The sequence below is a fragment of the Melozone crissalis genome, unplaced genomic scaffold (assembly GCF_028551555.1).
Source record: "Melozone crissalis strain CALT ecotype California unplaced genomic scaffold, PUWL_Pcris_2 ptg000029l_1, whole genome shotgun sequence".
NCBI classification, from domain to species: domain Eukaryota; kingdom Metazoa; phylum Chordata; class Aves; order Passeriformes; family Passerellidae; genus Melozone; species Melozone crissalis.
The window spans coordinates 14,921,407-14,932,054 of NW_026535807.1; the positions used below are offsets into that span (position 1 = coordinate 14,921,407).

General features: G+C 50.9%; 1 protein-coding gene across 1 annotated transcript; it reads right to left on the bottom strand.

Annotated features, from left to right (window-relative positions):
• Positions 1-3,100: 3,100 nt before the first annotated feature.
• TNNC1 (troponin C1, slow skeletal and cardiac type) lies at positions 3,101-9,223 on the bottom strand. Its single transcript, XM_054281075.1, has 6 exons — positions 9,200-9,223; positions 5,656-5,686; positions 5,215-5,361; positions 3,930-4,044; positions 3,688-3,824; positions 3,101-3,140 (listed from the first exon to the last, which is right to left on the bottom strand). Exons 1-6 carry the CDS (start codon positions 9,221-9,223, stop codon positions 3,109-3,111), a joined length of 486 nt encoding a protein of 161 aa, XP_054137050.1. The 3' UTR covers positions 3,101-3,108.
• Positions 9,224-10,648: the final 1,425 nt, after the last annotated feature.

A 10,648-nucleotide genomic window follows, 5' to 3' on the forward strand; every position in this document is an offset into this window, starting at 1 on the left:
ACGTGTTGCTGTGTCCCCCTTTACTGCCTTTGAATAATGTGGTCAAAAAGAAGCAGTAACAGAACACGAGTTCTGCTTTGCCCAGGTTTCAAGGCTGTTGCAGGTGTTTCTACACCACAGGGGCTTTGGCTTGGTGAAGTGTTTATCTGATGTACCTTAGCTCATGTTACATTGCCCCTGCCCTGCTGGCAGATTTAGGCAGAAGTTTTATTAGGGCAGTGAATACCAAATCTCATCTGAGCTTCCTGCAGTCACTTGGTTCACACAGCAAAGTTTTATTGAGGGCTGAGGAGGGGCCCCAAATATGCTGATAAAGCTGCAAACCAGGGCAGGAGTTTAAATCTACAGCAAAGGCAAGCAGAGAAATGGCCTGAGAGCTGTGGCAGTGTCCAGTGGCATGGGCTGCTGTCACCTGCCTGCACAGCTCCCATCTCTGCTGGGGAGGTAAGAGCACACAGATCTAGGGACTATTTTAGACACTGATAAATTACTTTTTGCTTGATTTAGAAAAAGTTAATTGCTTTTTTTTCCCCAGACAATGTGGACTTGTGGCACATTGCTCAAATGTTTTTGGACACCAGAGGTTCACTACACGTGCACTGAAAACTGTGAACTGGTTTGGAGTTGCACAGATCCATGGATTCCTCAGGGTGGTTTTCATTCACTGTTAGCACATCCCTGTGTGGGGGCTCAGCCAGGCTGATCCTCCAGGGGCACTGTTTTTCCAGCCTGCTCACCCACTCTCTGGCCTGTCATGTCGTGTTACATTCCTCGTGCAGTTGTTCCCGTGTTTTAGCCAGCAGTGAATCCACCCACAGCTCCTCACCCTGCAGCATTTGCTGTCTGACTGGGAGGACAGGCACTGTGTTAAGACAGGCCAGCCTGGCAGCAGTTTTCCTGGCTTCCCAACCTCCTGTTCTAAGGAGGGAAAGCCTAAATAGTCCCAATGTATCTGCTTTTCTAGTGACAAGTTTTGGCTTCCACAAAACCTTTGTCTTCTCTCTCCTGCTTTACTCTTGGAAAAGGGTGGGCAGCAGGCGAGGCTGTGGCTTTCTGCTGCCAGTGCCATTGAGCCAAGGGGGAAGAGCCCAGACACAGGGGCCAGGTGGCTCTTCCCAGCCATCCTTTTCCCTGGGTCACAACACAGTCCAAGCCACCAAGATGACTGAAGGAAAGGGGTTAACCTTATTTTCTCTCTTGTTCACCTCCACGGAGCCAAAGCCTATCAGTAAGCAGTGAGGAATATTTTGAAGTCCTTTTTGGATGCTGGGATTTGGCCAGGACAGAGGAGGATAAGGGGGCTGTCAGTGGTGCCTGATGTGATGTGAGTGCAGGTGAGGGTTGCCCGTGGGGTGGGTGGCCATGGGTGTGGGGACAGCTGGCATCACCTCAGCTCCTGGCTGAACCCCAGCTCTTGGCAACTCTGGAGGCTCCCAGGCCTGGGGTAAAACATGAGGACATGCTGTGTCCTCACAGGTGGGAAACAACTGCTGCTGCTACACTGCAGAGGTGGAAAATGTTTCTTTTTCATCTCTCAGCTACAGATTAGCTGGAAACAGAATCTGTTAACACCTGGGAGCATTTCCTGTCACAGGGTTCTCAGACCCATATTTCCATTGCCTTCTGGTGCACCTGTAGTCCTGCTGAACCTGCAGTATCTATGGTATCAAGGGCTTGGATCCCTTGGAGAGACCCCTTTGAGTGGGTCAAAGAGATGTTTGCATTAGAGCTGTTTCCAAAATACTCTGGGTTTCTAGCTGACAGGTTAATTTTCCTAGTTTTTCTGTTGTTATAAGCCTTGGTTTAGCAAAATGTTTAGTGCTGCTTGTCCAGAGGAAAGACCCAGCCATGTCCTTGCAAGCAATCAACCACCTCTCTCATCCCTGTTTTCCCTGAACTGCAATATTTCATCATTGTTATAAATGAGATTGTGTCACAGCTGCTTTAGGGTGTTATTTCCACAGAAGTGGGGAAAAAATAAATCTGGTTTGGGGAGGAAAGGCAGAAGGAAAGTAGCAGAGCTGGAGCACTGGCCCAGCCCAGGGCTGAGGGCAGCACTGCCCGGGCTTGCACCTGGACTGTCCCGTGCCTGCCCTGCCAATGTTTGTTTTGCTTGGGTAAACGATTGACTTTAGCAACACGACTGCAATGTGGGAGTTGTGCTGGGGCTGTAATTCGATGGGAGGAGGCAGCTATGTGCAGGGAGAGCTGCTAATGCCACAGGAATGCTGCACTTCCTTGGGGTGAGAGGAGACACTGCTCTGGCTCCTTGGCCCTGTTGTCACCCTGTGCCTGGGAGCTGAGACCCAGAGTGGGCTTGTGCATTTCTCAGTGGCCCAGATCAATGTGATTTGACAGGGAAAATTAGGGGTCTCAATTTTTTGTAGTGAGGCTCCCACCCAGGGCTGCAGGGGGACTATGAGAGGCCGGTACCTGCCTCCCACCAGGCTGGGAGAGACAGGAAGGAGCATCCAGTCCAGCTCAGGAATGGCTTTTGTGTTTCCAAAGCAAACTGAGGTCTTCTTTGGACATTACAGGGTACCAATCAGGCTGGCAGGGAGGAGGAGGGGGTGTACCCTTGGCATAACCAGGGTGAGAGTAGGGAGGAGAGGGACTGTCCCTGGCACATGGATCTCAGTGGTGGCTGAAGGGGGTTTTAATTCATATTTCATTGCTAAAATGCTGCCAATGCTGCAGTTGAACCAGCAGGCACCAGTGCCAGCTCCCAAGCCTGCTCACCATGGGAAGGTTAGGAGATGGAACATGCAGCTCCCCACGAGCACCCATGGCTCTGTTGGATGGACTTTGCTGTTGGGCTGGCAGCACAATACCTCCTTGGAGGCCTGAAGCTCCATCTGTGATGTCACCTTGCCAGAAGTAGTCCCCAGCAGTGGTTTCATTAATCATGAGCACACAACAGGGGTGAAGCTGTCACTGAACCTCCAAGGAATGAGCAGCTGAGGCACTGGGTATTAACAGGTTTTATTTCCCCCTGGCCACCCTTCTCAGCACTCAGTCTTCATGCTGGTAGCCAGGGGACTGAGTCAAGGAGATGAGATGCAGAGCTGGAGGGTTTAGGAGATTCAAGCTGTCCATCTGGCCTCAGATTTATTCAACCCCCTTCATAAACTCCAGGAACTCTGCCAAGGGGAAGACATTGGAGACAAGAGGTGTGAGGTGAGACTGAAGTGCCCTCCCAGCTGTCAAGTGTGCTCTTGGCAGCTTTTCCCAGCCCTGTCTCCTGTTCCACCCTCACGACATGTGAGAGGCCAAGGGGGGGATGACTACTGCTCCTCTGACTGTGGCAAGGACTCCTTGTGACTCCTGCTGGAAATGTCACTGGAGCCCAGCATCACCCTCAGCTGCCACCACATGGCCTGGGCATCATTTTTTCAGCACCACATTCGAAGATACAGCCCTTCAGAAATGGTGCTGGTGTTAATGGGGGCAGGAGGGGACTGGTGAAAAGTGGCAGTGCTTCAGTGCAGCAAGGGCGCAGGTAAGGCAGCCCCAGGTCCTTGCTCCCATTTCACAAGTGTAAGAACCCCCCCATCCCTGTGCACATGCTCATGTCAGAGGTATTGCCCAGCACTGCCTGCATGAGCTGTGCTCATCCAAGACCAAGGGAGCTGCCCAGGGGCATGACCAAGGGCTTGTGACCAAACCACATGCAAGAAAGAGTCCTACCATCATAGTCAATCCTGCCATCATTGTTTTTATCCCCATCTTTCATCAGTTCCTCTATGTCATCCTCGGTGATGGTCTCTCCTGTTGCCTGCAGCATGATCTTCAGCTCCTCAAGGTCGATGTAGCCATCAGCGTTTCTGTGCCAGGACAGAAGAGCTCAGGACCAGACAGAGCTGCTGGGGAGGGGCCCAGGCTGGCTGCACCCTCCCACCACCCCACCCCACTGTGCTCATGGCTCTTACTTATCAAACATCCTGAAGAGGTCAGAGAGCTCCTCCTCGGTTTTTCCTTTGCTGTCATCTTTCATACACCGCACCATCATCACCAGGAACTCATCGAAGTCCACGGTGCCGCTGCCTGAGGGGAGAATGGACTGTCTGGGGCCAGCTGGCCAGCAATGGGACCCTGACTGAGCCCCACACTTCATGAGCAGCTCCACCAGACTGACCCACCCAGCTTCCCTGCACAGCCACATGAATTCAGAACCCCAAAACCTTAAGTCATGGTGTTAAACCTGTTATTGTTTAAGTTAAAAATCAAGACTGCCATCAGACAGTGTCTCTACAAGTCAAACTGGAAGAATATACAAGGTCTCATGCCTCAGTCTCTTCTCATACTGGGCTTGAGAAATGCAGGAAAGGGGAGCCCAGCTGGAGCCATCAGCTGGAGCTACAGGGGGTGGATGGGCAATGCCAATGAGGGATCACCCTTCCCTTCAGCAACCAAGGGCCAAAACTCAGGAGAGCAGCCCTGCAGCAAGAGTTAGCTCTCAGGATGCTGGAAAAAGTGACTTAGGCCTTTCTCTGACCTTGTAAGTGAATTTTTACCTTTCACAGTCATTTTGCCTTGGCAAAAGTCCTTCTGGCAGCACCAAAGGATGGAAGTTCCTGCTATGGAGATACCTGTCCATCTCTTTTAGGTATTAATATTGAAAGCTCCAGAAGGTATTCATGCAGTGTGCTTTTGCACTTGCACTACAGTAGTGTTGTTTTCAATTACTCAGATGCTTTCCTTTTTTGCCTGATTTTTAACTGCTTTTTTATTTTCCAGTTGCTTAGTGTGGTATTTCTGCCCAAATGCCCACAGTGGATTTTATATGTGATCATCAGTACACTGCTTGAATCAGTATTGACAGTTAGTTATGTGGGGGTGTGTACACTTGAGCAGTGAGAGACTTTCCTGATCAAATCCTCTAAGTGGCATTTCTGAAATGGCTGTTCCTACATTCAGCCTATATTTGGTTTTTTAAAAGGATCTGTACAATTTCACAGTGCCCCCCAAAATCAGTTCAAGCAGTCTTGATCGCTGTAGGAATAAAAATTTCTATAGTTCCTCTTTGCCTGGAAATTCCATAAAGGAGCCATGCTGAGGTCTGGTGGGTGTTTAGTGTCCTTTGAATTCACAGCAGGCTGCACCCCACAGCTGTGACTGTCCCCAGCACAGATCCTGCCAGCACTGCACAGATGGCCCCACACCCCCAGATGTGGGGATGGTTCCTGGAGAGTGGAAGAAACCCAAACTTCTCACCATCTTCATCCACCTCATCTATCATCTCCTGCAGCTCCTCAGGGGTGGGGTTCTGCCCCAGCATCCTCATCACCTTCCCCAGCTCCTTGGTGCTGATGCAGCCATCCTCTGCCCCCAGCACGAAGATGTCAAAGGCAGCCTTGAACTCTGGAGAGAGAGGGGACAGGAGAGGACAGGAGAGGTGAGGGGGGTCCTGCCCTGCAGGCAGGGGCTCATCCCAGGCACAGCCTCCCCTGACTGTGCACCCAGCACTGCCCAGCCATGGCCTGTGGGACACCAGAAACTGCCTTGCCAGCAATGCTGGTGGATCAAATCCCTGGGCCATGCCCTGCCTTGGCCAGTCTGGCCAAAGCATTTTCCAGAGTGTTCTTGGGAGGCAGGCAGGGTTGATGCCTGGGAGCTCCACTTCAGGCTGTGGTGTCAGGTTGAAGGTGCACCTACCATTTTTTTGCTCTTCTGTCAGCTGCTCAACCTGTAAGGAAAACACAGACACCAAGTCGATTTAATTTTGTCAGCATCACTAATTGCTAAAAGAACATGTTGTTTGTTCAACAGCCTTTGCCAGGGTCAACCAAACCTCACAAGAGGCAACCTCATGCATCAGGGAATGTACAAGCCAGAGGGTTTTGACACAGCAAGATTTTGGAGTCTAAGACATTCTCCCCTTTAAAAAAATTATTCACATCTCCTTTGAAGCAAACATAACTTCTCTAGAGGAGTAGATGCTAATACATGGCAGAAATAGCTTTTGTACAAGCAGGGAAAGCCCACTGGGAAAAGAATATGCCTCTGTCAACCATTTGGGGATAATTCTTGTTGTGGCAGGTTTCACTGCAGGATGGCTGCACTGCTGAGGGCTGCTCACATGTGGGCCAATGCCAGATCAGAATTGAGATGTGCTCTGGGGAGTTCCCTGGGGAGGGAGAGGTACACAAGACTATCCCTGGCAGTTGATTTTCAGGCCTAGATTCAGGGAACTGCTGCCCTATCCAGAGCTTAACTGCTCTGCTTCCACCTCAGCCAGGGTTCTTACAAAGGTGTCTGGCTCTGAAGGGAGTTGCTATTCCCTTTATTCTGTTTTGGGAATCTCTGAGGAATGGCCTGTGGAGCCAACAGGCATTAGCTGGCATAGGCTGGCAGACTGTTCCCAAACTCTGCCCTAATTCAATCCCCACAGACCATCAGTGGGAGTTTATTAGATAGCAAGAATTAATGAAAATAATCAATGAGGAGAGCAAAGGGGAATCAATCGGCTCTGTGCCATACCTGTTTAAGTGCCTTTCTCTCTTTGGCTTCATTCCAGGTCCTGCCTAGCTGAACTTGCTGCCCTCACCACCATGTCCAACTGCCCCTTTGGAAGCATCCATGAGAACATCAACTTTTCCTTCCTATGCTGGTCAACAGCCTCTCTATATCCAGCCAGGTAGAACCCCATGGCTGCCCTGTCTGACCCCACTAAAATCTCCTTGCTGCCACCCCCATGCCAGTGGCCCCAACACCCATCCCTGCCAGGTTTTGTCTGGGGCAGGACCCCACAACCCAGGTTGTGTCTTTGAGTGAAAGCTGATTCTTTTGCCCCAAAGGGCAATGGTTTTGCAAGAGCAAGCTGCTGGTTCTTCCTGCTTGCAGCAAGAGGCAGAGAAAGCACTTTTCCTTAGCAGGACAGAGCCTGTGGGGGCAGGCAGAGCATTTTATCCCACTCCCCATGCTCCAGGAGGTGAGGACTTGGCAGAAAGTACTAAGGATGGTGGCAGGATTTTTCTCCTCTGCTGGAGGAAAGCCAAACCCAGTGTGTTCCTGGTGCTGCTGAAGGCAGGCAGGCAGGCAGCTGCTGGCCCTCTGTCGACAGTTTTTGGGCAGAGCAAGGGCAGCCACCACCAGGATGGCCACAGCCAGTCCTGCTCTGTAACATGACACCCCTGGTGCTGTCGCTATTTATAAGCCTGGGGGGGGGAGAGGTGCTGGAGATAAAGATGAGCTCCCTGATTGTTCCCAGGCTTTGGTATTTATCCTTGCAGCCCTTTATCTGGACACTTGTCCCTGGCACTGTTCTAGGCACCGCTTAACAGAGCCTAAAAATATTCCCAAAATAGTTTTGTGTTTGCACACCCTTATCTAGGCATGAGTGGGTAAGATGAAAATCCATGGGGTTCTCTGGCTGTATGTAGAGGATTTGGCATAAATGCAATATTAATAGATGCTATCAGCATGCAGAAAATATACAACTATTCTGTTTTGAAGCCTCCTTGAGTATTGAAGTGATAGATGTGGTGTATATAAATTAAATGCATTGTAGCTATAGAGTGGCATTTTTGTCACAGAAATGTCTCTTGAGCTGTTCATAGTTTGCTCTGGATATGGGTGCTGTTGCTGCCTTATTCATCTTTTCTCTCCACATCATTGCAGGAACAGGTTTTTCTGCCTGCAGTGTGGGAAGGCAAGCTCTAAGCTCACAGCACTGCAGCAGCTGTGATAATGCCAGATCTGCTGTATTTTTCTTTTATCAGCTTCTCTCTCCATCCCATGGTTCCGTTTGAAGTCAGACAGATGAAGCTGAGATTCTTAATTTTTTCCACAGGTAAATGTTTGCTTTTCAGTCTAAATTTTGGGAATTAGATACACAAACAAGCTGTCTGTCTCAGCTGTGCCTGTCTTGGACTTGTTTTGCCTTTGTAAAGGTGTTGGGAGTTAATGCCCAGGACTCAAACCCTACATTTACCTAATTAATGGCCATGTGGTCCCTATACAATGAGGAAAGAGCCTGTGCCTTGAGTCACAGAGAGCTTATTTAATTAAAAACTCTAATTAGAAAGGCTTGGATTTCCTTTGATTTTACAGGTTCCATTTTTCTCCATTTTGAAGGTGTTGGTTGGGGGACTCAGCCTTTCCTGAACCTTTTCACACTATCAGGATCACTACAGGGGTTCCATTTCTGAGGTTCAAGGTTGACCAAAGGGCAGGAGATGTGTGAGCATTGGGGGTTTTTTCTTCAGTTACCTACCAAGGACTATATTTCTTCCCTCTAAAAACCTTGGCATAAAAATAAGACTGGTATGATGCATTTTTTGTGCTCTTGCTTAAAATCAAACTTGATTAGCTGTATATTTAAAGGGGGAAAAGCACCAAAACCCTCTTACTGTAAATCCAGTTATGGATGCAATAGCAATCCACACAATCCAGAATCTATTTTCATCCTTATTCCACTTGCACATCTCTGTCTGTCGGCATTACAGAACAATGCAGAGTTCTTATTACAGACCAAATAGTTTGGGTTTACACAGTGAGCACAGCCTGCAGCTGTGGAAGTTAAAATAGCCAAAGGATGCTCCACGTTCCCCAGGGCATAGCTCACATTCTGGATTCTGCACAGAGCAGGAGCAGCAAAGGAGAGCAGGAGGTTTGGAAAGAACTGAGAAAAAACCAAGGGTTTTTTAAAATCATCCTGAAAAATATTCAACTAAGGAGTGGGGGAACATAGCAATGGCAGAGTTGTAAAGCACCAGAAAGAAAAGGGTGAGTTTGAACCCATACAAATAATGTTTCTTTCCTGAGAAATCCTCCTCTGCTTTGTCTGGGCTAAAACCAAGAGCCATCTCTTATGCCATGCAGGTTTTGTTGAGATTTATAACTTCACCTAGGAGTCATCTCCCTGCTTTACAGCGGGGAACCAGGGGGTCATTGTAAGTAATTTAACAGCAGGTTGAGAGTTTCACACTTGTAAGAGGAGTGTGAAACTTCCAGAGCCATGAGAGGGAAAGTCAGTGTCCTGGATGAAGATGACCAAAAGTTGCTGCCCTATAATTATTTCTCATTTCCATTTCTCCACTGAATTATTGCCATCGCAGCTTTGGGGAACCTATAACGAAACTCCTTAGGTGCATTTCAGACCCAACAAAAATCCTTCGATCCATTTCAGACCCAACAAAAATCCTTAGATCCATTTCAGATCCCCTCCCCAGCCCAGCGCCCCAGGGGGAGCACTCACCGCTGCCTTGTAGATGTCATCCATGGCTGGGCAGGGTCTGTCGCTGTCGCTGTCACTGTGCCGGCGCTGCCGGGGGCAGGGCTGATATAGGGGCTGGGGCCGGCCCCGGCAGCCCCGCACGCCCGGCCCCCCAGGAATGCCCGGCCCGCGTGCCTGGGGACGGGGACACGGCCAGCCCGGCTCTGGCACGTCCGGAGCCAGCCCCAGCCCCAGCCCCGGCCCCGGCCCCAGCCCCGGCCCCAGCCCCGGCCCCGGCCCAGTCCCGGCCCCGGCCCCAGCCCCAGCCCCGGCCCCAGCCCCAGCCCCGGCCCCGGCCCCAGCCCCGGCCCCGGCCCCGGCCCCAGCCCCAGCCCCAGCCCCGGCCCAGTCCCGGCCCCGGCCCCAGCCCCGGCCCCAGCCCCGGCCCCAGCCCCGGCCCCAGCCCCAGCCCCGGCCCCGGCCCCAGCCCCGGCCCAGCCCCGGCCCCCTCGGCGGCAGCTGGAGCGCTCCTCGTGACTGTGTTGTGGGATCAAGGCACCACTTTTCAGCAAGACCCACCGAAATTGCTGATCTATTGAGGCTCTTGGCTGTCCTGGCTCTTGGAGCCGTGCCATGGTGTCACCTCCACCTCCAGAGTGTTCCCCCTGGGAGCTGCCTTAGAAAGATTATCCCGTGCCAAATAGGATTGGGTATTGCAGGAAAGGTACATGTCCCAAAATATCCCTGTCCAGTAGCAAATGTCCCCCGGGGTAGTGGGAACAGGGGGTGTCAGGGCCCCTGGTCCCCTCTGGGTGTCCCCAAATCCATGGGGACCTGCAGCTGGGGCTCTGGGGGAGCAGGGGGTGGATGTGTGAGAGCAGACCAGGAGCATGGGGGGAGTGTGCAGCCCCTTGCGATGGAGACACACACGGAGCTTTGCCCCAGGCTTCTGTTTTCAGCTAGGGCTGCAAAATGTGGGGACCAGCCACCAAAATGGGGGTATCAGCTCTGTTTGATTCCAGGGATAATTGCCAGTCCTTTGGGAAATCATGACTCACTTCACCCAGCCAGCTCGCTGACCCGTCCCCACTGCAAATAGCTCAAATCCACACCCCTGGATTGGCTGTGGATTTACCACAGATTTACACTGCCACGGTGGAGAGCAAAACACACCAAAGGCCTCCGAGGGATGAGCAGTTTTCTCAGTGCAGTGAGAAGTGTTTTAATCCACAGGAACCAAAGACAAACCTCTCTTTTTAAATGATTCAGGACTCCCTCTTGTGTCCAGAGGGGCTACAGATGGCTCTGGCACCATAGGGTGGCAAAGTCTCACCTCCAGCTGGCTCATGTGAGAATTAGTTTGCAAAACTAAAAATACAATTAATACAACCGTTATTTTTCTACTTTTCTACAAATCCTCCTTTAAGATGAATCATGCTGCATGGAAAACCTGCAGTCCCCATGGAATGCCCAAGCCAAAGCAGCATTAAC

Bases quoted from the DNA above. Each gene is read 5' to 3' on its own strand.
- TNNC1 (XM_054281075.1), bottom strand. From the start codon at position 9,223: ATGGATGACATCTACAAGGCAGCG. The intron at 3,825-3,929 runs GTAAGAGCCATG...GTCCTGGCACAG, and splicing joins CTCTTCAGGATGTTTGATAA to AAACGCTGATGGCTACATCG. The intron at 3,141-3,687 runs GTAGGACTCTTT...TCCCCTTGGCAG, and splicing joins TGGCAGGATTGACTATGATG to AGTTCCTGGAGTTTATGAAG.